The following is a 24,939-nucleotide window of genomic DNA, read 5'->3' on the forward strand; positions in this document are numbered from 1 at the left end:
ATGAGATTGAGCCTCGAGAGAGATTTCTATACGAGGCACGTGTGTGTGCGTGCGTGTGTGCGTGTGTGTGTGCGTGCACGCATGCAGGTGTGTGAAATGCAGAGCGCATAGCGGTCCTGCTGTGCCTCATTAAGCCCATGTTGCGCGCAGCTCCGGACCTCGTCATCTCCCTCTCGAAGCGCTGCGAGTGTGTAGGGTATGTGCTGCTGCAGCAGAGTGTGTGTGTGTGTGTGTGTGTGTGTGTGTGTGTGCGTGTGCGTGCGAGAGTGTGTGTGTGTGTGTGTGTGAGTCTGTGAGCTCTCGACATTGATTTCCTGACAAGCTCCCCCTGCACCGATCGTCACGCCACGGACTGGCAGCACCGATTTCACCATTTGTATCTGCCCTCCCACCACACACACACACACACACACACACACACACACACACACACACACACACACACTCTTTCTCCCTCCCTTGTCCTTCTCTTTCTCTTCAGCGCTTTCGCAATTTCCTCGCACTCCCTACCGTGTTTGATCTACACGCACTCTCTCACTCTGGATCTATACGTTTCCTATGTCTCTCTCTCACCCACTATTCTGTTCTATTTAAACCACCAGCCATCACTCTTTCCTCCACCGCCTCCCACACACCCGCACTCTGCTGTCCATCACACGAGGGCAGATTGGGGAGGGATTACACAGTGCCCCTGTGAAATAAGAGCGAGAAAATGTGTGTGTGTGTGTGTGTGTGTGTGTGTGTGTGGTGCACAACTCGAGGGGAATTGAGTGTGTGTGTCAGCCGTGTCGCCACCGCTCGATTGACCACACTTGGAACAAGTCAGGGCAGGACTTCCACTCAATTGACCGGGGCGACACTGTACGCTCTATAAAGTATCGACGCCCACACCAATGCCCAAGACGCTGGAACACACACACACACACCTCATCTGTCTGATCTGACACACACACACACACACACACACATTTTTAAAAACTTCTTAGAAAGCTGGCACCGGTCGTGGCAGCCGTTACAAGCCTATCCAGCTTTATTTCTTCGTGTCCTTCAGGGGGGTTAGAAAAAAAGCTTTTTGTGCTGTAAGGTTTAAAAAACTATTTTTTTCCCCACAACATTTAGTCGTCTTTGTCCTCAAACTGTAGTCACCGCCGTTCGCCGAGCGAGAATCCACATCCTGTTTGTGGTTTCGTCTCCTCTGCAAATCATCTTTTCCACAACAGCAAGGGTAATTATGGTTTATATTACCATGAGTAATTGGCAGTCTGGCTGTATAGGCATTTGTCTGCACCTGAAAAATGACCCCCCAATGCGAGTGCCAACAAAAGAGGATAAACTGAGGAAAAAATTGATTTAGTTAGAGGGTTTTTTTTCTTCTCGGGGGCAAAGCTCTCCCCGCTGGTCTTGGTGCACGTAATGAAATAAACGTCTGCCTTTTATCAGGTTGTACCATCTGATGGCGTGGGGGGTGCCTCTGGTCATGGCCTCTTTGCCACTGCTGAAGGATTGCTACGGCCCCGCGGGAGCCTGGTGGTGAGTACAGCCGACCCATCCGGCTAAGACGATATATATATATTTGATGTTATTTCTTCTCGAGGAGGGCCACGCAGGGCGCTGGCCTCCTTCCAGCTCCACTCACACACGTTCTCGAGACCTGCTCTAAGATTTTACGTGATCTAAATTGGCTAATTATGAGCACATCTTTGAAAAGTAAAAACACCCCCCTCGGACTCTAGAGTTCTCGTGGCTGGGAGAGGAAAGGCATTATTTGTTTGGAGGGTAGTTAAAGGGGTGAGGAAAAGGGGAAGAGGCCGAGCAGAGGAGAGGAGGAGGAGGAGGCGGCGGTGGTGGAATGAGAATTGGGACAGAGCCTTAATCTCCGGGCTCGGCTCGCTCTCTCTCTTTCCATTCTCAGCTTATTAATAGCTACAGCTGCACAGCTTTTCCCCTCCGCAGTCACACAAGTCTCTCTTCCGCTCTCCCTTTCCTTTGTAACCCCCTCATATCTCTCTCTCTGTCTCTCCCTCTCTCTCTCTCTCTCTCTTCCCCCAGCTGGATCACAGAAAAGCACGTAGCCTGGAGATTTGGGATGTAAGTAGACCCTTTCAGCGCCGGCATCAAAGCTTCCCCCCACTGGGGGAGATGAGGAGGAGGAGGAGGAGGAGCGGGGAGGAGGAGGGCTGTCTCTGCGGGGAAATGTGAAGGGTTGCATGTCAGGGGAGCCTGCAGGGTTTTTTCCCTGTTGGTGTAAGGCCAAGATGAGTGTGTGTGTGTGAGTGTGAGTGTGTGTGTGTGCGGATGTGTCTGCCTCTGCCTTGTCAGATTTAGGGGAGTTGCTACACTGTGTATTTAAGTGTTTAGGACGGCTATGAAGGATTATGCCTGTCGACTGCTTTCTGCAACTGGCCCTAAGTCTGCAACGGTTCTGCCAATCCCCGGCACAGATGCTCAACCACACACACACACACACACACACATCCACACAGCAACACTTTGCTACGAGCCAAGGTAATCGCGTTGCTGCTCGCAGCATCAGCAGGGAATCAATCTTTCTAAACAAATAAGCATGCACACACACACACACACACACAGACCGACTCACGCAGATAAACACTCGCACACACACACACACTCACACATGCATGCAGAACAACACATAGCTATCAGCTGTGCTAAACGAGCCCGTGTCTCTTTTATCAGTGCTCCTCTGCTCTCCGGCTCTTTCTCGTTTTCCACGCTGTTGTGGCCCCTGGGGGACGAGCCGCTCAGAGGATCAGGGAATCTTCATTAGCTCTAATTACATCAAACCAGACGAGAGATTAGAGGCCAAGGCAGTGCCTCGTCAAGGAAGAAACACAGCGGCTCAAACACGCGCGCTCTCTCCGAGCAGAGGTTTTAGTATTAAAGGTGAAAAGTGGAAAAGGCGGGAGGGGAGACATAAAGGGTGCAGTTAGACCGACGGGGGAATCAGTCAGCGGGAAGAAAGGAAAGAGAGGCAGCGTACAGCGGGATGGGAAGAAGAGGAGAGCGAGAGAAATAGATTGTCCTCGTCTCTGCCCACGCCCCGTAGTGTGTCTTCATCAGAGTTCAGCGAAGCGCGCAGACAGGACAGAGGAGGCGGGGGAGGCTCGGAGGAGGAGGAGGAGGAGGGTGTAAAGGGGATGAAAGAGGAAGGAGAATGGAAAGCAGAGGACAGCGTTTTGTGACGGAGGTGCAGAATTTCAGGGGTTGAGTCAGCAATTGGAAGCACTGGAGCTTAGCTGAGTCACCACTCTTAGAGGTCCCCATCGCTGTGTATCATGGGCCCTGGTCAGACTGAAAAACCAGAGAAAATTAGATCCAGAGATGAAAGCTCATAATTACCAGGGTACTTCTAGTGAGCTAGCAAGCCTCACAGATGGGGAAGTCGATTGGTCGGTCCAGTCTGTCTGAAATATCTCAACACTGATTGGATAACCATGAAATTTTCTACGGGACCCGAGAACGTAATTCTTTCGGTCGAGTTGCTGCCCCAAGCGAAGAAGTTCAAGTCAATCTCAGGGTCTTGTTGCCGAGCATTGTGGTTCAGAGGGAGCTGAGCCAGAAGACAAAGCTCACGAGCTTTGGGCAGTGATCGTAATGAGCTTCCTCCACTGGGTGGTTGAGCTTGGAGTAGAGCTGCTGCTCCGCGTCGAAAAGGAGCCAGCTGAGGTGATTCAGGCCACCTTCTTTCGGAGGTGTTTTGGGGCACGTCCAACTGGGTGGAGACCCCAGGCAGACCCAGAACCTGCTGGATGGACTACATGTCCCATCAACCCTGGGAACGCCTCGGGATCCTCCAAGAGGAGCTGGAATGTGTTGCTGGGAAGAAGGACGTCTGGAACGTCCTGCTAAACCTGCTGCCACCACGATGCATGGAAGGACAAATCCTCCTGACTTTGGTGAACTTTCATTGAGTTTTCATTCATCAAGTTAAATATCTCAACGTCTGAGATGGACATTCATGGTTCCCTGAAGATATATCCTAAGACACTGTGGGAACTTCATGTCTTTAGTATTTCAAGGTGGAGAGATGACAGGAACCGAGCCTGGCCTGTGTGGTTTTCAGTGAAAGTTCTCGACTATTCTTTGCATTGTCATGAAGTTTGAGTCACACTTTCATGTTCATGTTCCCCTTATGAGTAATTTCTTGGAAGTCTAATTGTGTGTGTACACGTGCCTGACCTAAATATCTGTGATAAATAATTAAGTCTGCGTCTGGTTCTTAGTATTGTGATGGAACACGCCCTTCTCTTCCTGCTCTCGGTGTGTCTCCTCCTTCCTTCTTTGCAAGTGGTTGAACAGGTAGATCGTGATCTTTCACTCAGCATCAGGATCTTGTTGGTCAAAGTTGACTGCGGCTAACCAGCTCGGGCGGCTTGTCCCTGCTGCACTCTCATCTCCTACCGAGCACTCCAATTAAGGCTCCTTTCATCCGAGCCTCATTCTTCACTTCTGAGCGGGAAGGCCGAGCTGAGGCTGAGAGATTGAATCTCTCTGCGTGGCTGTGCATCCACCCCCGGCTCACTGTTGTCCTCTCCAAATCCCTCTGTGCTAGTCCGTCGTCTCCTCGTCGATCTATCGGCTGCAGCCACTTTCTGCAATCCTTTTCATTCTCGCCGTGACCTTCTACCTCTCCCTGTCTTTTAATCATCTTATTCCTGCTCTTTTTGGTCCTGACCCACAATCTCCTGCCATCCATCCACCTTTCTGTCCTCACCTCTATTCATGTCTTCACTTCTATCATCCCCTGCCCGCTCTGAATCTTCTCTCTCTCTCTCTCTCTCTCTCTCTCTGCCTCCATTTCATTCTTTCCCTCCCGTCTCCGTCTCGCTCTCGTTCTCTCTCCGGGTAGTGCTCAGCTGTAGAGCACAGCGGACTCTAATGGCAGATCATTATCATGCTAATTAGAGCACTTTGTAGCTGCCGCCCGTCATTCTCTCCTCCACGCAGCCGCCCCCCCCCTCCACCCTCCCCACGCTATCGTTAAAAAGGCCTCCCCCTCTCCACCAACTCACCCACCTCCCCCCCTCCACTACCTCGTCTCTCCATCATTAATGGGACGTGCGCTGGTGTAATTGGACGCTGTTTATTCCGGAGAGCGGGTTATTAAATCACACCGAGGTGATGCTGGCGCAGGTCTCTCCCTCGAAACGCATTCATCGCCGTCCCCCCCCTGTGGGGAGGTTATTGAACCCCCCCCTCCCCTCTCTTGTGCACGGATGGACGTGCACGTACACGTGCAAAGGTGGCGTTCTTTGTACGCCGATGTCGCCTACAAGAAGCGCAGGAACCCGTGTCGTGAAACAACCGCCTACCATCTCAGATTCCCCTGCCAATAAAAAAAGTTTAATTTGATAATGATCTGTGAGATTTTTTTTTTTTTGTTCGACCCGCAGGCTCGGAAGACAAGTGTGGACGAAGTTAAATTAGGCCAAGGACCTAATATTTGCCTTTTTAGATGCTTCTAAAGTTGCAGTTTTTAGCACACACCAAGGACTTTTCAGACACAGTGTTGGACATTTATTCCCAATCCATTTTCCTTTGAAACCATGTGGGTCCCCGTATTTATGGGTCAGAGACAGATTCAGTTTCTCAGTCTGGAACGTCAGTTGAACTTTTCTTTCCTCTGGATCATGATTAGGCCTATAATTACTCTTGATGTTCGTCCTTTTTGCACAATCCAATGTGTTTATCACATATAGGTGCGTTTTGGCCGGCGTCTCCCGGGCCTGTGCCAGGTGCTGTGGAGGACTTGGCTGTCGCACAGCGCGAGCGTGGTCTCGTCTGCTGCTCGGAGTTACCGAGGCTGAACAGAGAGACGCGCGGTGGCCAGGAACCTGTCGATCAAAGCTGAGACAAAAGCCTGTTTCATGATTACAGGGAGAGGCTGAAACTCCTCCGAGCTTACATCACCTCCCGAGAGGTTATGCAACACGACGCTGCCATTCCAACAAAGCCATCACCCCGTTCCCCTCGCCCGTCTCGCTCTCTTTCAGCTCAGAAATACCTGACATGTTATTATTCTCTCCACCCGCAACCTCCCTTGATTGTCAACCCATCATCCCGCAGGAATGCCACGCGTTTCCGGCGTTGTGACTTTGTTGGCATTATCTTTTGTTCTCTCTCTGTCTACTCGCTGAAACTATGTGCTGTAAGGTCCAGAGGTGCTGAGTCAGGCCGATTCCGCTCTGTGCTGTTTATGTTTATATTTAGAATAATGCTGCCCGGTGCCGGTGTCCGGCAGCTCACCTACTTAAGCCTCACCTATACATAAATATACTTAAATGTGCAGTTTAGTTTGTCAATGTGACTGTTTCAAAGAGTTTTCAGGGAGGAGGTGAGGATTGTTTCATGTTTAAAACGCATGTCAAGGCGCGATAACAACAGTTTTACTGTGTTTTAACATCAAATCTAAACTTTGGTCCAAATTTTAGATTACAGGCATGCAGAGGAAGTCTTAACTAATGAGTCTCTGTGCTTTCATTTGTTTAGACAGCTCTAATATCTCTCAATTGGACACCTAGTGTGCTATTAGGACCTATAAATCGTCCTCCTGACTAAAAGATGGTCCTATAATATCGCTCCTTGTGTTCGTGCTTTGCAGATGGTACGTGCCTCTGTTCAGCCTCATCTTCCTGATGATCTGCTGCTACGCCAGGATCATCTGCGTGGCCAACGAGAGGGTGAGTACTCGGCGTGCATCCAGTCAGCAGCAGAAGCAGCACAAGACACACGCGGCGATTTTAGCTGAATCCAAATACACTGTGACCTTTTTTTTTAGCAGAGCGACGTCGGTGAGGGCTCAGACGGGACCGCTGTTTGTGTGTGCGCTCGTATTTCTGTACTGCTTTTGAGCTTCAAAACGACTCTTTGGAAAACTGTGGGCGACGTCACGGATACGTTGGATAAAACACAATATTTCATACAGACAGCCAGGTCGTGAGTTAAAGAGATAAAACTTAAAGGATGTCTGAGGGAAGTGGAAACAGGAAGTCTTCTGTTTGTCAAACTGGAACAAATATTTACAGCACACAGTTTGGGTAGTAACTTTAGTTTAACTTTGTCTGTTCAAATACATTTCGACAACCAGGGGGGGGTTGTTTTTTTTTATTTTTATGATGGCCTGACTACCTCTGAGCTTACTTAGAGCTATTGATTATTCAGATTACATAATGATTTTGCGTGTTTGTATGTTTTACGAGTGATAATCCTGTTTATCGAGCACTTCTTCCAGCTGCAAAGCTGCTTCTCTCCGTTTTATATGATTGTAAATAGTTTTATTTTGGACTGTTTGTTGGCTCCCTGTCCTCATGTGACGGACACATTTATCTATTTTTCAAACATTTTACACCCTAAGTTGTCAGTTTGTGTAGATAATGAGTCCATTAATTGATTTACCACTTAGTTGATGTCCTCTCTCTCTGTCTCTCTCTCTCCGCGTTGGCTCGTTTGCACAGTGTGCTTTTCCATTGTTAAGGGCGCAGAGGCCGCATTCCAACAAAGTCTACATAGCTGCCATTCCCCTGATCTGACGACACCACGCGATGTTGGCTGCAGTGCCAGCGGACGGGTGGTGGAAGACATGCGTTACAGCAGTGTTTGTGTCGGTTCCTCGCGTGGCCTGAATCTCCCGTTCTCTCTCTCTCTCTGTCTCGTTTTTTTTCAGCCTCGCGGTGAATTGTCACCGTGATGGTTGGCTCTCTTTGTTTGGGTGGAGGAGTGAACAATGGGACGGTGAGACAGATTTAAAGATAGCCGGGCTGCAGACAGATGACATCGGAGACAGACAGCAGGTAGCTGGAAGGGAAAAATGGGGGGGGAGAGGAAAAGAGACTACACAGCTCTTTATCATGAGCGTGATAAAGAGAATGAATGAATGTAGCTGCTTCGCAATCTGCATCTCATAACTCATTCAGCTCACAGCATTCAGCTGTCTCTCCCTCAACCTCCTGTTTCTCTATCTCTGTTTTCCACCTTTCTCTCTTTCCCCTCCTCCTCCCTCTCTTTTCCTTTTTCCACCTCCATACGTCTCTCTCTCTCTCCCTCTCTCTCTCCCCCCCTCCCCATTTCTCTCTGCCGTTTTGCTTTCTCTATCATATTTATGAAGAGCTCAAGCCTTATCTCTTTTCAGCTGCAGGCTGTCTCACTTGAAAGAATTTCAAAAAGCTTTGAAAGCAGGGTAGGTGGCGACGCAACGGGGGAGAAAAAAAAGGGATAAAGACGAGGAAGCTGAGGAGCGAGGAGAGGTGGGATGTTAGCTGGACGGAGAAGTTTCTACGCTTTCCAGAGGCCAGACCGGATAGACCGAGAGAGGGAAGGAGGGATCGTGGGAGAAAGCGACTCTATATCACATTAGTTTACCAAGTCCAAGTCATTTACAGCAGGATTATTTAGAAAAACATTGAGTGACTGTGTGAGCTTGTATTAACTAGGAGGGATTTGAAAGATAATGAGTCATTATCAGGCCCGACAGAGAGTTCTGGGAGTGTTTTTGTTTTATGGATGCGATCTGCGCTCCTTCCCTCCCATTCGAACGCCTCAACACTTAACCCGGCTCGACTTTTCTGGTGGCGCGGCAAGGTCCGCGCACCGGGGAGAGACCCGGCCGAAGCCTGACGATGCTGCCACTTATTATCAGCGTTTGTTGATTTTGATGGATTAGCTGTGCTTGGCTGGACAACAAAGAGCCGCTCCGGGGCGAGTTCAGTCCGACTAAAGTGACTAAGTCGTACATTTATAATGACAATCACGTCGATGCGGGGAAACCATGGCAACGTGGAGTTAATAAATAGCAGAACAGAAGAGCTGTTAGCATGTCGCGCCTCTCTGTGCGTGCGTGCATGCGAAGCTCACGCTGGCCGGGCCTCTTGAGATTCGTCTCTGATGTCTTGGGTTACATAAACCTTCTGGCTTCCTACGCCCTGTATCCCACCATTACAAATCCCAGTCTTGTGCATGCGAGAGTGTGTGTGTGTGTGTGTGTGTTGACATTTTCCCTGCATTCCCCCGAGAGAGGAGACAGAGGAAGAGCGAAAAGTATTCCCACGTTCTCTCTGGAGATGTCAGACCTGCCATGTTTGCTCCACTTCTTCTTCTTTTTCTTTAACACTTCTTCTTCTGGAGAGAGAAATCTTTCCTTTCTCTCCACACCCTTCGCCTTTTCTTCTTCTCCCTCTTCCCTGTGTCATATTGTGTGCACTGAAGCTCTCTTTGTGAGATGCTGGGAGCTATTTAAGTGCTCTCCTCTGCCTCTAAGATCTGCACTCTGCTGTGAATTAGCCAGTCTTTTTTTCTTTGCAGCGATGGCTGAGAAGGTGGAGGTCTTTTTTTTTAATTTTTTTGCACTGGCGTTATAGTCACTTGTCACCGCAGGAACCGACCTCGAAACTGAAAAAACAAAGTGATTTTAAACGATCAAATCTCTGCGTTGTTGTTGTTGTTTTTTGCCCTGACCTTTTTCCTCCCGTCTCTTCTGCACAGATGCAGTCATGGCTGGGAACCTTCAACCCAGAGAGAGAGAGACGAAAGGTAATGGCCTGTCTGACCATCGCATTTCTCTGCACACACACTCACACACACACACACACACAGAGCGTGAGGATTAGAGCGTGTGCAGGATTAAGTCGTGCGGTCACGCTGGGTAGGTGTCAAACAGCGGGGAGTAATTTGACCTCGTGACACCTACGCTTCTCGCTGTGCACGCGTGCGCTCGTGCACGTCGTGCACATGTGGGTGTGCACGTATACGCGTGTTTATATTTGGGAGCTGTGCTCCCGCTCCGCTCTGTGCCTGAACTTACTGAAACAGACGACGACACCGTAGACCCCCCGTAAAATATATTCATAGAGAGAGAAGTCGGATTGAGAAACAGGACATGAGGCGTGGGAAATGGGAATAATGATTGAGGAGAGGTTAGATCTTTTTCTTCTCCGCTGATTCTTACATGAGTTTCGGGATTTGCTCGAGCAGAACTAGTTCGTAAGGCAGGCCCGTCTGACCACATTCATAGAATCGCTCTCAGCTGTTGACATGAAAAATGACAGAAGCAGTTATGTAAACCACCTTTCTCATCTCTGCACAGCTGGCCAACCACAGCAGCAGGCGTGAATGCTGGACTGACAGAAATGCTCGGACACACATCGCCTAATCTGACCTTTGATAGTGTCAGTCCTCTGTGGACTCTCTGAAGTCCGGAAAAGTGACCCTGGGTTATTTCGGCATGGGTTTGGAGACATTCATCCCAAACAGAAGGCCAGCATTACAAACTGGGGTGGAAGAGTTTAAAGGATGTGGGCAGGAGTGGTCTAAATCTCTTGGTTGAGTCATGGGAAGAGTTTGTAGTGACTGAACCACACTAGAGACTAAAGGCTGAATTCCGCTGGGCACGGATGTGTCACGATCCATGTGTGGTGCGATCCGTTTCAGAAGCGTCCCAGAAAGGGGGTCTTCGCTTGGGTTCCGCGGAGAATATGGGTCTGTTTTATTTGTTTGACGGACACGCAATAAGCCCACGTTGATCTGCACGAAGCAGCTCCAGCTGGCAGGAAGTCAGCCACCGAAACGGCAGAGAGAATCAGGACGATTTTTTCAAAATAAAACACCCTGTGCAATCTACCTAAAAACAGCCAAAAGGGAAACAATTTAACTACGTAGTGTGTTTACACATTTCGAAACACATAAACCGGAAAAAAAATGACCAAACCCGAGCAGCTCTGGAGTCCCACCAAACCGCTGCGGTCCAGTTCAGAAGCATCCCAGAAGCGCGTCTTTGCCAAGAATACGCAACATCCGTCAAATGACCAAATCTGAGCAGCTCTATCGTGCAAAATGTTTCTGAAACGCTACCGGTGGGGTTTGAAGTTGTGTGGACCAACGGACCAAAACAGCATCACGTGACAGAGACGTGCCCGGTGGGGTTTGGTGGGGGGTAGAGGCTAAATTCCACCGGGCATGGCGCCGGAGCTAATTGCCGCCTGTTCTAGTCAATGCTTCGAATCCCACCAATCCGCCGCGGTCCAGTTCAGAAGTGCGTCTTTGCCAAGAATACGCAACATCCGTCAAATGACCAAAATCTGAGCCAGTTAACAAAATCCAGGTGGTAAAATGTTTCTGAAACGCTCCCGGTGAGGTTTGAATCGCATTGTGGCTGCGACGTGCCCACTGGGTTTTTTTTTTTTTTTTTTGCATAAAAGTCAGGATCTCTGAGCTGCTTAGACTTAAAACATTCGTTTTAAAATGTGTCTCTCGTGAGTCTCATAACTTTCATGGAAGTGCAGCGCTAAATTGCTGGAGAACCCCTTTGGATTGAATAATGGATATCTTGTAAAGTGTTTCATCTCTCAGACTGTTTTAAAAGCTTCTCGCTGCGTCGGTTCATCCGGGCCTGCTGACTCCGGACGCTGATCTTTACCTTCCCCAACACATCGTGCATTGCATCCCTCTCCTCCTCCTCCTCCACCTGCTCCTCCTCCTGCTCCTGTCGTTGCACCTCCTCCACCCTGCAGGGTGAGGAAGGTGTGGAGGGCAGGTTAGAGGTTAAGGTTATGTAGATGCTGCCCCTAAGTGGCAGTTGTAATTACTACACACTGAACTTGCGTAACCTTCACCATTGACGTGTGTTTGCATGGATATGTGGCAGCAACACACACACACACACACACACACTAATTGCTATGTGTAGCAGTGAGTGTAAATAAGTCAGCAGTGGTTTTTATCACACTCTTCCTCGTATTTCTCTTCTCTTTTTCGAGTCGCTCTCCTCGTTTCCATCTGTTTACCCCCCCTCCCCTCTTCTCTCTCTCTCTCTCTCTCTCCCTTTCTTTCTCCCCTCTCCTCCTCACTCCTTCCGTCCCTCTGTCTCTTTCACTCTTGTACTCGTACCCAGCATGAATAAAGCAGCAAGCCAGGTTCATGGACATGAATATTTATGAGAGTTTATGCACGCGCTGCAATGCTTTAAAACAACAACAACAACAGCCTTGCCGATTGTGCTTGCCAAGCCAGCGAGCTCCGGTTCGTTCGTGTGTGTGTTTGTGTGATTATATGTGTGTGTGTGTGTGTGTGTGTGTGTGTGTGTGTAGCGGCAGGTGTAAACTAGAGAAAGCGATTCCTGCTGTGTGTCTGAAGACCGCCGGCTCCGGTGATTTCCATTCACGACGCCACATCTCCCTCCCTCTGTGCCTCACATGTGATCCGTCGCACGCAAACACACACACGCACACACACGCACAGACACACACACACACACACACACACACGCTCCTCACATGCTCACACATGTAGTCTCCTGCGTTCGCCAGGCTCGATTTTTTTTTCTTCTCTTTCTGACTCAGCCTGCCACCCATCCCCCTCTCTCTCTCAGTGTGTGTGTGTGTGTGTGTGTGTGTGTGTGTGTGTGTGTGTGCGTGCATGTGGAGTGATGACGTGCATAACTAGTGTCGGCAGTTATCAGGGCCGTCAGTCACATGTTTGTGTGTGTCTAGAGCAATTTGTTTGTGGTCAGGCATGAGCGTACACACACACACACACACACACACACTACCACAAGGTCTTGCAGCAACGCAGGTCAGCAAGAGGATATTCAAAAGAGGGTGTTTGAGTCAGACCACGCACACACACACACACACACACCTTTAAACACATTTGCACAACTGCACACACAGCAGCTCAGTCCCGTCGGGTAGCAACAAAGCTGGCTGAGCAAACAGCGAGCTGCTTGTTCGTTATCTTCCCAGGGTGTTTGTTTACTGATCCACACAAGCTTCGCCTTGAGTCACAATGTGAAGTGTCTGCTTGTGCGTCTGTATCCACGCGCGTTCGCCCGGCGATCGTGTGTGTGTGTGTAGGTGAGCTGTGCATCATCGCCGATGTGCCGAATTTCACTTTTACACGTCGCCAAACATCCCCGACGAAACGTCCTCACTGTGAATAAGCTGCAAGGATGGTTGGGTTTGTCTTTCAAGGGCTGTCAGGCGAGACTCGTGCCTTCGACTAAACACACAACTTCTTACGCTTGGAGCCGCTCTCCGGCTGACACATAATATATGCTTTAAGCCGTCAGCGTCACCTCCGGTGTCTCGACAGGGTGTGTTTCAACTGCTCCTGAAAATCTTTGATTATTGACCTAAGAGGAACAAATTATTGACAGAAATTGAATTTAATATTCATCACTATGATTTAATTTCTGTATAATCGTCTGAAAATAAGAAATGTTTGTGTTGCATGCTCTCTCCGGGTACTCTCGGACACTTAACGGGTTATTTGGTGACTCTAAATTGTCCGTAGGTTTGAATGTGAGTGGGAATACTTCAGGATGCGCCTTTATTTCTACACAGGGAGCGGGTTCTCCTCCACGGAGTCCGCCACGTTGTTTCTATAGCAGCCAAGAAGGGACAAACCTTGGTGTGGTTTTTTCGCTTAGTTATTCAGTCGGTTTGCGATTTGAAGCGTCACCACTAGATGGCACTAAATTCGACACGCCAGACCTGGACCTGGACTGAACATTGAACATCCAGCTGTAGACAACAGTTGTACACATTATATTTAAGTTTACGAGCAAATAAGACGAACTGAAGCAAAAAACAACAAATATTTAGACATATGCAAGCTAGGGCTGCCACAAACGATTATTTTGATAGTTGACTAATCACCGATTATTTTTTTCGATTAGTCGACTAATCGGATCATACGTAAATTGACTGTCCCGGAGAGGGGCAGGTGGGCAGGTGCTGTAAAGCTCGCGGACGGAGCCATGAGCCACCTTCGCCCCCGAGTCTTTCCATGCCGACCCAGAGCCGCCGCGGAGGAAATGCGCCCAGCGGAGGCCAGCCAGCGCCGGGGAGAGGTCCCACAAGGGGATCCTCCCGCACCGTGCATCTGTCCCTGACCCGCCGAGTTGAATCCCCCGGGCAGACTGCGTGGAAGTTGCGGGAAAATCGCGGTGATTGGTTAAAATTGCAACACCGCCCCGGATTCACGGGGATTCAGTGAAGTTGCGTTGAAGTTGCAAATCGCAACATCGTGAATTCCTGGAGGGTCTGTGTTATGGTATCATTTACGGTACAGTCAGGCCTGATGCCGATTACCACAAGGGTGTGTGTGTGTGTATGTGACAGAAAGGCAGACGTGGCAGTGGAAGCTGCAGCCGCAGTTTCGAGAGAAAAGCAAAGTAAAAAAAACAAAAAAAAACGATGCGTCGACTACTAAATTAGTTGTCGACGATTTTGTTCGTCAACATAATCGTGACTAATCGACTAATCGTGGCGGCCCTAATGCAAGCACACATACAAACAAGTAACCAGACCCGACAGTACTCGCACTGTTCTGGAGCTTTCGCGCGATCTTCCTCAAGCCGGTGGCGTTTGTGCTAATACTGCAGCAGATGTCGATGATTACGACGATAAAAAAAAAAAAAAAAATCTCATGGAAAAAACTTTCTTTGTGAAATTTTATTCCAATTTTAGTCCTTGAAAAAAAAAAAAAAAAAAAAAAACCTTTTTGGAAAGTCCTTGAATTTGATGTTCGAGTGCCTTCGGGGGAAACTGATGCCGAGTATTTTTTCCTCTCTCTCTCTCTCTCTGAGTGCAGTGGGTGGTGAAAGGGGGACGGGTCGCTCCAGATAAACGTCTGTAATCTAGCGTGCGTCATTAACGTCGGGACCGCTGCGCACCCCGCCGCACATAATTACGGCTTCACCCCCGCCCCCCTCTCTCTCTCTCTCTGCTTGCAGAGCCAGCGCAGGGGCCTCTGACACGGGAGGACTGTGATTAAAAACACGAGGCTCTTCAAGCCGCCCTCCTCCTCCTCCACTATTCCACATCCTGTCTCTCTCTCTCTCTCTCTCTCTTGCGCGTGCTGAAATTCCTCAAATGCCTGTCTCTACACCTCACCTAAATTTTATCTGAGATCACTCGCTCCGTGGATTCTTTTAAACTCTTTGAAAAATTCAAATCTCCCTTCTCCACATAGCATCCTTCGGGCTGCTGCTGCTGCTGCTGCTGCTGCTGCTGCTGGCTTTGCCCTTCTCCCTCCTACTCCCAATGCGTCATGCCTTCCCGTACACTTGAGATGACAATAAGCAGAGCTTGACATGACCGGTGATGTCAGAGCGTCCCATCATGATAGACATTAATAGGGCTGAGCTGTTGGGAGACTCTGATGTGGAAACACGGCCAGCCTCTGTTCGCGTACAACCGTTACGCGGTAGAAACTTGCCTCTTCCACGCACTAGTCCACGTGCAAACACACACAGACACACCACGTAAGATAAAATACCACCTGGGGGGTGCAGCTCTTGTGATTTTCATTTGAATTGTTTAAAATGCCTTGCGTTAGAGCTTGCACGCCTCGGGGTCTTTCTTGTGAGTAATTAATTTCCAGCATGTGGGGGTAGAGACTGGAGCTCGTGGGCTCTGACTGTGTGAGAGAGAGGGAGAGAGAGGCCTCGCCTCGGGGAGGTGGAAGTGGAAGGGAGGGGGAAGCACCGCGCAGAAAATCGATCCAGGGGCTGCGCTGCTCAGCCTCTTCCGGACGCGAGAGTCCTCCTCTCCCGGGAATTAGATAACGGCTTGTAAAAGCTCTCCACCATCACCAGCAGCAGCAGCAGCAGCCAGCCTCGCTCTCCCCCCCACCACCACCACCACCACCACCACCTCCATCTCCTTGAATTTTAGCTGCTGCCGCATCTCTCCGTCTTCCTGCCCGCCCGCCTCGCCTGCCTGTTTATATAGATATTGAATTCATCCCGTTCACAAAGTATTGGCTTCCAGTTTAATTGGAATCACCCCCGTTTCTTCCCTCCTCCTCCTCCCCTCATAACCGTGTGGATATTATCAGCAGGTTAATATTTTATTAGGTTTTAATTGGCCTTTGTTGTTTGCCTCGGTGCACTGATCTTCCAGTTAAGACCCAGAGTGTGTGTGTGTGTGTGTGTGTGTGTATGGTGTGTATGTGTGTGAGATAAAAAGCGTTCAATTTCTCCTCGTCAAACGTCAGTTTTCTCTCCTCCAGGTTTCCTTGGCGGAGGAGATCAAGCCGCTGAAGTGGTATCCCTCCGTTTACCTGCTGGTGTCTATCTTCCCCCTCATCAACAGGTAACACACACACACACACACACACACACCTGTGCGCCACATAAACTCTGTACTCCGTTGTTTTATTTGCATGTTGGCTTCACTCTGCTATCTTATCTCCTCTCAACCCGTCACCCTCCTCCTCCTCCTCCTCCTCCTCTCTGCCTTTCCCATCCTCCTCTCGTGCTCTCTCTTATCTGAACTCTCAGAAAGCTTCGCTCTCTGCGTAGCACGAACACTAAAGTAGATTGTGTGTGTGTGTGTGTGTGTGTGTGTGTGTGTGTGTGTCGGAGGCACAGAGCATTTTATTGGCTTTTTTAAAACCAGGGCTTCGCCGGCTGAGGGTTGGTGGGAGGAGGCGGGTGGTCCAGTAAATGATAACCCCGGTGCTGTTATTACTCCTTCACTCCCTCTCTCTCTCTCTCTCTCTCTTTCTCCCTCTTTCTTTCATTTCTTCCTCCCTCCCTCCCTCCCTCCCCCATTCTTCGCGGCAGAACCGGTGTGATTGACAGGTCAGGGTTACTAAGTGATTAGCTGCGGCGGCTCTGCTTGTCGCCACGGCGATGTAGGCGGAGACACAGGTCAATTACAGGGTCAACGTCTCTCAAAGGCTCCGCTTAAACACCGCCCACCCCCCCTCTCCTCCTCCTACTCCTCCACCGCCTCCTCCTTCACCTCTCCATCCATCCATCCCCTCCTCCTCCTCCCTCCCGTGTCCCGGCTGTCAGCTGATGAAGATGACAAACGGCATCCTGTGCTAACCCCAAACCTCCCTCCCTCCCTCCCTCCCTTCCTTATTTCCTTCCCTCCTTTAATGTCACTTTCCCTTCCTTTTTTCCACACTTGTCTTTCTCCTCCTGTGTTTTTATGTCATTTCCCCACCTCCTCCTCCTCCTCCTCCTCCTCCTCCCTCCATCACTTTTCCTCTCCTCTGCCACACAAAGCCTTCTCTCTCTCTCTCTCTCTTTTGAGCAAACACGCTCTCTCGCTCAGCTCCACTCTGCCTTTCTCCAGAGAGCGAACGAGGAGAAAACGGGAATGAATTGCTCTCTCGTCGTCGTCCTCCACCTCCTCCTCCTCCTCCTCCTCCTCCTCCACCACCACGAGCAGCAGCAGCAGCAGCAGCAGCGCTGGCTGTGTATATCTCCGGCTCCTATTAATTTGTTAGCCTCCCCTCCCCTACTCACTCACCCCCCCCCCAGCTCATATCCTCCTTCTCCTCCTCCTCCCCTCTTTCTCCATCTCTTCCCTCCTTCCTTCCCTCCTCCTCCTCCTCCTCCTCCTCCTCTGCCGAGTGCTGGAGTGTGTAAAGTGTTTGTCACGGTGCCGTGCCGATGTCGCTGTGCTCTGCCGTGCGGAAGCAGCGCACGGCAGACAGCATTAGTGCGTGTGTGTGTGTGTGTGTGTGTGTGTGTGTGTGTGTGTGTGTAGGCGGGTGGTTGGTTTCGTGTCAAGGCGAATGTGCTGTCGCTGCTTGTTGCCCCGTGTGCGTGCTACGATGTGGCGTGCGCGCTTGTTTGTCCGCCTCGACTCCAGTGTGTGTGTGTGTGTGTGTGTGCGCCTGTGAGCATTTCCATGTGTTTGTGTATGTGTGTGTGTGCGTTCCTAGGTTGTGTGTGCACGTGTGTGTGTGTCTGAGTGGGGGATTATTTCTATCTGAGCTCCAAAGCCTCCTAAACAGGGCTTAGAGAGACGGCCCAGGGCAGCAGCTAAAGCCGTCGGGTAGAGCTCTCTCTCTCTCTCTCTCACCCCCTCTCTCTCTCTTTCTCGCTCGCTCAATCTGCACCCCCCTCCCTCTCTCTCCCTCTCTCTCCCTCTCTCTCTCTCTCTCTCTCTCTCTCCCTCTCTCTCTCCCTTTCTCCCCCCTGATCCATTGCGTTAATACACAGACACTCCCACGCACAAACACACTCTTGTTTTTGGCCCCTCATCATCATCATCTACTACCACACACACACACACACACACACATATAAACACACACACACACATATAAACACGCACACACGCAGACAGTCACACGCCACACGCAATTTTAATCTGTTCCAAATGCACGCTGGTAAATGTGTTAATTCGACACCAGCTGTTGCGAATTGAAATGGGAAAGCGCTCCGACTTTTTCCTCGCTCGCTCGCTCGCTCGCGCTCGCACACACACACACGCATGGACGAGTCATTATACATCATTTTACCACGTCGCGCTCTCTCTCTTTCTCTCACTCATTCACTTGCCCTCATTTGGCAACACAAAAGTAGCACCAGACACTCACACCTTCGCACTTATCCCTCCTCCTCCTCCTCTCCCTCTTTGTCCTTCTTTTCCCTCCCTCTCTGCCACTTCTCTCTCTCTCTCTGTCGGCTCTTTGCGCGAATGTTGGTTTGTGTGTGTGTGTGTTTGTGTGTTTGTGTGTGTGCGCACACGGCCCGGGCACGACGAGAGTTTTCACAGTCTGCTTCTCACATCGCCTCCCCTGTGTGCTTTATGGTGTGGGTGTGTGTTTGTTTACAAGGCTTGTCTAGATTCCTACTGTGCGCGCTTGTACGCCTGTTTGCATAAATAAGCCCTCTCCTCGGAAACCTAGCTGCCGATTTCTGTGGCGGCGCGTCGCAGCTTGATGTGCGAGTGCTCCTCCTGGACAGGCTGCTTTCTTTGCTCCCCTCCTCCTCCTCCTCCTCCTCCTCCTCCTTCTCTTTCCCCCCTTTTTGACACTTAGCGGGGAGGAATCGGCAGCCGTATTCCTCTTTAAGGCTTTGTCTAGAAGCTCAAACCTCCAGAGCGAGTTGCCTTTGAGCAATCAGGGGGTTACGTGTCCTGCAGAGGGGATGGATTGGCCCTGGCAACAGGGGCTTGTGAACCGGTGATGTCTGTAACCTTGAGTTCACCCTGTCGCTCCAGGAGGCAGCGTGCATCCTCCTAGTTATTCTTAGTTTCCCTCGATGCTGCGTGTGGGTTTTGCGGTGTGTATAGGCCTATACGTGCTTGCAGGGTTTTTTTTTTTTTTTTTTTTTTTTGTATGGGCTCCCTACAGCGCCTAAGCTACCCCCTCCTCACCACCACCAACACCACCACCACCTCCCCGCCGCCGCCGCCACTGCCGCCGCCGCCTTTCTCTGGAGGAGATCTGATTTCCCTGCTTCAGGCAAGCAGCGAGAACAAGACGGTGGTGGTGGTGGTGGTGCGTGTGTGTGTGTGTGTGTGTGCGTGCTTCAGTGTGTCTGTGTGTGTGTGTGTTGTGCACGCACACACACACACACACGCAAAACTCCGGGCCAGGCAGACCTTCCCCATCTCCGTTCTGTGCTTTGAAAAACGAGGGAGGAAATCTCAGAGAAGCAGTTATTATTCATCCCTCAAAGCAAACGGGGAGGAGGCGGAGGAGGGAGGGAGGGAGGCAGGGAGGGAAGGAGGGAGGGATGGATGTAGGGAGAAAGAAAGAGAGAGCCAAACGGGAGGGATGAGGAAGAAGGGGGGAGTTAGGGGGGGATACATTAACTCTTATCTCACTGTATTTGGCATTCTGCATCCCAGGATGCGCTCTTTCTCTCTCTCTCACACTCCCTGCTTTCTCTTTCCTTTCTACTCTCCGCTCCTTCCGTTCCTGCTTCCCCGACGCCTCTCGGAAAATATCTCGCATTCAAGCGAGCAGGGTGGTGTGTTTGTGTGTGTGTGTGTGTGTGTGCGTGTGTGAGAGTGTGTGTGTGTGTGTGTGGTTTGTACTGTATACCCTAATATCTTCTGTGTGTGTGTGTGGTTTGTACTGTATACCCTAATATCTTCTGTGGTGTATTTTGTTTACTTGTACAAGTGAGCTCCTCAGATGCAGAAGGCAGTATGCAAGCTTCCAACTCTCATCTTTATTCGTCCGCAAGCCTTTTTTAAAAAAATGTATCTATCTCTTCACGTTCAATTTACTGTACGAGAGTGGCAGCGGTGGCCTGTTTACTAAAATAAGTCGATATATTTTGCAGGTTTGTCATTTCTCCTCCTTTTTTTGTTTTGTTACTTTGATCTCTGATCAAACGCCGACCTCCGTGTCTGTGAAGTGAAGCCAAAGCAGACGTGCCAAAAAAAACTGCAGTTCCTCTTGTCGTCCACTTGAGGCTGGCTCCAGAAGTGAGTCAGTCTCCATAAGTCCCCATGTTTCACAGCAGAAATAAACATGTTTACAGCCTGGTACAAAAAACAGTTTTGGTCTCTGTAGCTAATTTCCCCGTTCATGACAACTGTGCTGAGGGTGAATTTATATACAACTCACCTGTTCACATTATATTAAGGCTTAAAGTTATGCAGGATTAAGAGCGTGGACGCTTTGATTGACAGGTGGGTGCCGTTACAGATGGCTTGTTTGAGCAACCAGATGTTATTCAGCCCGCCTCAGGTCCGCCGATGATCCGTGTCTTTTCTGATTTTTAGATTAGTCGGGAGGCGGAATCAGACTGAGGGTGAGTTTTTATAGAACTTAAAATTCTATTAAAGGTCCAGTGTGTAGGATTGTAGTGGTGAAGCTGCAGATTGCAACCAAATGAATACTCTCTCTCACGCCTCACCCTCTCCTTCCAAGCATGTAGGAAGAACTCTGGCTGCCGAATTCACTCAAAAAGCAAAAATCCAGATGTAGATCAGTGTTTGGTTTGTCTGCTCTGGGCTGGAAAAATGTAAGAGGACCTGCGTCTCACAGAGCTCATTAAAAGACAACAAAAACACAATGATTCTTATTTTCAGGTGGTTATACACTAAAAGAAAACATACTAATAGATACTCCTAAATCTTACACACTGGACCTTTAAGGCTTAAAATTCTGCATAATTATGATTGAAGATGCCGTTACAGACGCCGAGGCGTCATTCAGCCTGCCCCAGGTCTGCCGATGATCCACGTCTTTGCAGATTTTTAGATTAGCCTGGAGGTGGAAGAGGCAGTACGTCCAACATGAAACCCGTGGGTGACGCCACTCACGCTCTGTCAGCTCTTTATACTTTCATTGATTGATCCCAAAACTCCAGGTTTCCTCGCCTGGGCTCCGTTAGGATTGGTTGATTTTCGGTATATTTTCACACCACATTTAAAAAACACATCATCAGGTCTGATGGTCTCATTATTTAGATGTTATTTTGTTTCTTATTTACACACAGATGCTAAAAAAAAATCTTTAGAGAATCAATCAAAGATGTCTGCGGTGTGTCGTGTGTCACGCTCTTTGAGCGCCCTGATCGCCTGTGCGATAGCTTCAGCCACATGTGGCTGTGTGGCCTAGATAATATTTGGGCGGATATATGGTCATGCCTACTGTGTGTGTGTGTGTGTGTGTGTGGGTGCGTGTGCGTGTGTTCACTTGTGTGCGCTTTTGCGTCTCAGGCAGTGATCGGTGTGTAACTGGAGACGGCGAGCCCCGTAGCCATCCGTCTCCCGTTGAGCAGCAGCGACGCTCTGCTATTCATCCCCATTTAGCGAGACAGAGAGCTGGCCTACAGGGCTGTGTGAAGTGCAAACACACACAGGGGCAGGCACCCGCGTCGAGGCTGGACACACACACACACACACACTGACACAAACACACACACACACACACCGAGGCTCTGGATTTAATCTTGTGTTGGACGCACGTACACGCGATAATGTAGATGTATTTACATGCATGTAAATCAGGATTTAAACACATATGGGGGCAATGACACATGCACATTCACATACACACAACAACACAAATACACTCTCATATGTACACACAAACTACACACAGGCACACACATGCATGTATACGTCCATATGTGCATGCACACGCAAACGCTAAAGGAGGTACCAGATAACCTCCCGCACACACACTTAGGCGCGAGCGTGCATTCACAGGCGCATGCAAACACAAACACACACACACACACACACACACACGCACACACACACTCGGACGCACGCACAAATCCCGCTCCCCCCTCCCTCGACACACACTCGGACGCACGCACAAATCCCGCTCCCCCCTCCCTCGTGCTCTTTCAGGCACGTCTTTAAATATTCATCACTCTGGCTGCTCTGAGAGTGCCGTAAACGCTGCCTCACACTCCAGGGAATCGCTAAAGCCTACTCTATCATCTGCTCTCCCTCCCTCCTCTCCGTCTCACACACACACACACACACACACACACGAACACACACACACACACGCATACACGAACACACACACTTCTAGCCACAGCCGCTCACAAGGATAAACTCACGTGCACCGACACTTGAAGGCACAGCCAGTGGCATCGCTGGACGCACAGAAAAACACGCCAGTACACGAATCAGGCAGCACGCAACACATGCGTGGCGATGTCAAATGAACAGATTTTTTCTCGTGTGTGTGTGTGTATGTGTGTGTGTGTGTGTGTGTGTGTGTTTACTGGCTGCTCCCAGCACAGAGGGTTGAGTGGTGTTGTGTTCCAGGAAACAGGATGTCTCTTTGTTTGGGTTTTATTCTGTTGGTGAACGTTAGCCGCCTCGGTCCCCCGGGTCTGTGTGTGCCTCTTTGTCTGTTGGTGAATGCGTGTGTGCGTGTGCACTCGTGCAGGTGTGCATGCACTCACATGTTCAGCCTGATACCAGAAATATTTAGTGTCGCGTTGACCAGAAAGATGTGTGAGTATAATGGGAGTCATGCCCTTAACCGTGACAGTTATCCTCACGTTGACCCTTTCAGAGTCGATCATCCACAGTCCGGCGTATTCCTGCAGATACTTCACACGAGCAGCAGAGCCTATGCACATCTGAGCGGATGATCACATGTTGTCAGCGAACAATGAGAGGCCTGTCTTTGCTGCCCTGAGGGCCAACATGCATGCACAACAGACGCGTGAACAACCAACAGAGCCTTTTGAACCACAGGTCAGGTTTTTCAGCTATCAAAGAGGAAACGTATTTCTAAGTTTGTTGAGAGTTAGAACGGCAAACATCACCTGATTTGAATTTTATCTGTGATTCAAATTCAATAAAACGCTACAAAAGAAATCTCAAAATCTGTGGAGCTGGATGGCTGAACAAAACCATCTGTAACCTGTCAGTCAAAGCGTCCACGCTCTTAATCCTGCATAACTTTAAGCCTTAGTATAATGTGAACAGGTGAGTTGTATATAAATTCACCCTCAACAGGGAAATTAGCTACGGAGACCAAAACTGTTTTTTGTACCAGGCTGTAAACATGTTTATTTCTGCTGTCTAACATGGGGACTTATGGAGACTGACTCACTTCTGGAACCAGCCTCAAGTGGACGTTAGAGGAACTGCAGCTTCACTTCGCAGACATGGAGGTTGCCGCTTGCTCATGAAGCGTAATTCTTCAATGAACTCTTGTTCGTCTGTTGGTGAGAAATGTTTCACTGAACGGGGGCGACTGTGGCTCAGGAGGTAGAGCGGGTCGTACGCTAATCAGATGATCGGCGGTTCGATCCCCAGCTCCTCCAGTCTGCATGTCAAAGTGTCCTTGGGGAAGATACTGAACCCCAAACTGCTTTGGATAAATGACTAAAAATGTAAAATGCCTAAAAGCTATCTGAGGTAAACATTCTCAAACATGAAGATATATATTTATCACAGCGTCTCCTTGGCTTCATTAATTTGGCCGAGCAGTTTAAAAAAAATAAAGTTGTGAATCACATCCTGACCTTACGCGGAGTCGTCGTTTTGGCAGAATTATGCCTTTTTTTTAGTTAGAGAAAAGTTCAGATCGGCCGTCAGCAGCAGCAGCAGCAGCAGCATGGGCAGCACTACGACTTTGTTTTGGCACCGTGAAGCATGTGATTCGTCTGGGGGGGAAGAAAAAAAAAGAAGAAGAAGTCAGGCAGTCAGTCGGAGAGACAGAGAGAGAGAGGAGAGGAAGTGCGATCAGGGTCAGGATGACTTCTCTGTCTGGTCGTCCTCCACTCTTGGGAGAAAGGAGTTCTCGTCCGAGCTGTTACTGTAACAGCTCCGAGGATGTTCAGCACAACAATTAAGAGGCGGACAAAGAGGTGAACTCTGATGGAGGAAGGTGGGGAAATTGATGGCTGGAAAGTGGTGTAGACTGGCAGGGTCGGATATTGGAAGAGAGGGAGGGGAGGGAGAGGCAGCGGATGAAGGATTTTGCAGAGAATCTGGAGGGAGAGAGAGAGAGACGGGTTCAAAGAGTGACTGACAGCATGATAGATGGAAGGTCTGAATAAGTGAGCGAGGCGCGGAGACGCCGTGCGGGTGCTAATGACTGACTGCGTGTTTACAGGTGGCGGCGGACTTTTCCGTCCCAGAGCTGCGCAGATCTGCGCGTGTGTGCGTGTTTATTGTTGTCGACCGTTTGCGTCTGAGTCATACAGTGTGCACAATATCATCCCTGTTGTCCAACACCAGTCAGCCAACTGTGAGGCTCGACTCGGCTACACCGCACACACACACGCCTGACAAACACACACACACACACACACACACACACACACAAACGCCTGACAAACACACACACACACACACAGCAGCAGCTCAGCCAGGCATCGCCCGCAGCCACACTCTCCTTCCCACCACTGCCTCCCTCATTCATCTTTCATTAGCCTGGCTCACACAGGAGAAACAGCCTGCCCCCCCTTCTCCTCCTCCACCACCACCACCTCCTCCTCCTCCTCCTCCGCACGCCTCCACCCGTCTCTCCATCGCTCCCTTCTCTCTCTATCTAACCTCCTCGCCTTTTTTTCTCCCCAGCACCACACCACGTCTTATCTTGGTTTCTCTCGCACGTAATCTCTTTTGTTTGTCTCGCTCATGTCTTGCAATCTGTCTTTTTGGATATCTCTCCTCCACCTCCTCCTTCTCCTTCTTCTCCTTCTTCTCCTTCTATTCCTCGCTCTGCCTCCTC

General features: G+C 49.7%; 1 protein-coding gene across 2 annotated transcripts in view; it reads left to right on the forward strand.

Moving 5' to 3' along the window:
- si:dkey-100n23.5 (cyclic AMP receptor-like protein A) overlaps window positions 1-24,939 on the forward strand; it is a 52,146-nt gene that overhangs the window by 10,942 nt on the left and 16,265 nt on the right. For both annotated transcript variants that reach the window (XM_019257412.2, XM_027290983.1), the window contains 5 exons: window positions 1,441-1,530; window positions 2,050-2,088; window positions 6,623-6,701; window positions 9,499-9,546; window positions 16,027-16,109. In XM_019257412.2, the coding sequence (XP_019112957.2) occupies window positions 1,441-1,530; window positions 2,050-2,088; window positions 6,623-6,701; window positions 9,499-9,546; window positions 16,027-16,109 (339 nt within the window). The remainder of the gene's footprint in view (window positions 1-1,440; window positions 1,531-2,049; window positions 2,089-6,622; window positions 6,702-9,498; window positions 9,547-16,026; window positions 16,110-24,939) is intronic.

Source organism: Larimichthys crocea, chromosome XVIII (genome assembly GCF_000972845.2).
Source record: "Larimichthys crocea isolate SSNF chromosome XVIII, L_crocea_2.0, whole genome shotgun sequence".
Classification (NCBI taxonomy): Eukaryota; Metazoa; Chordata; class Actinopteri; family Sciaenidae; genus Larimichthys; species Larimichthys crocea.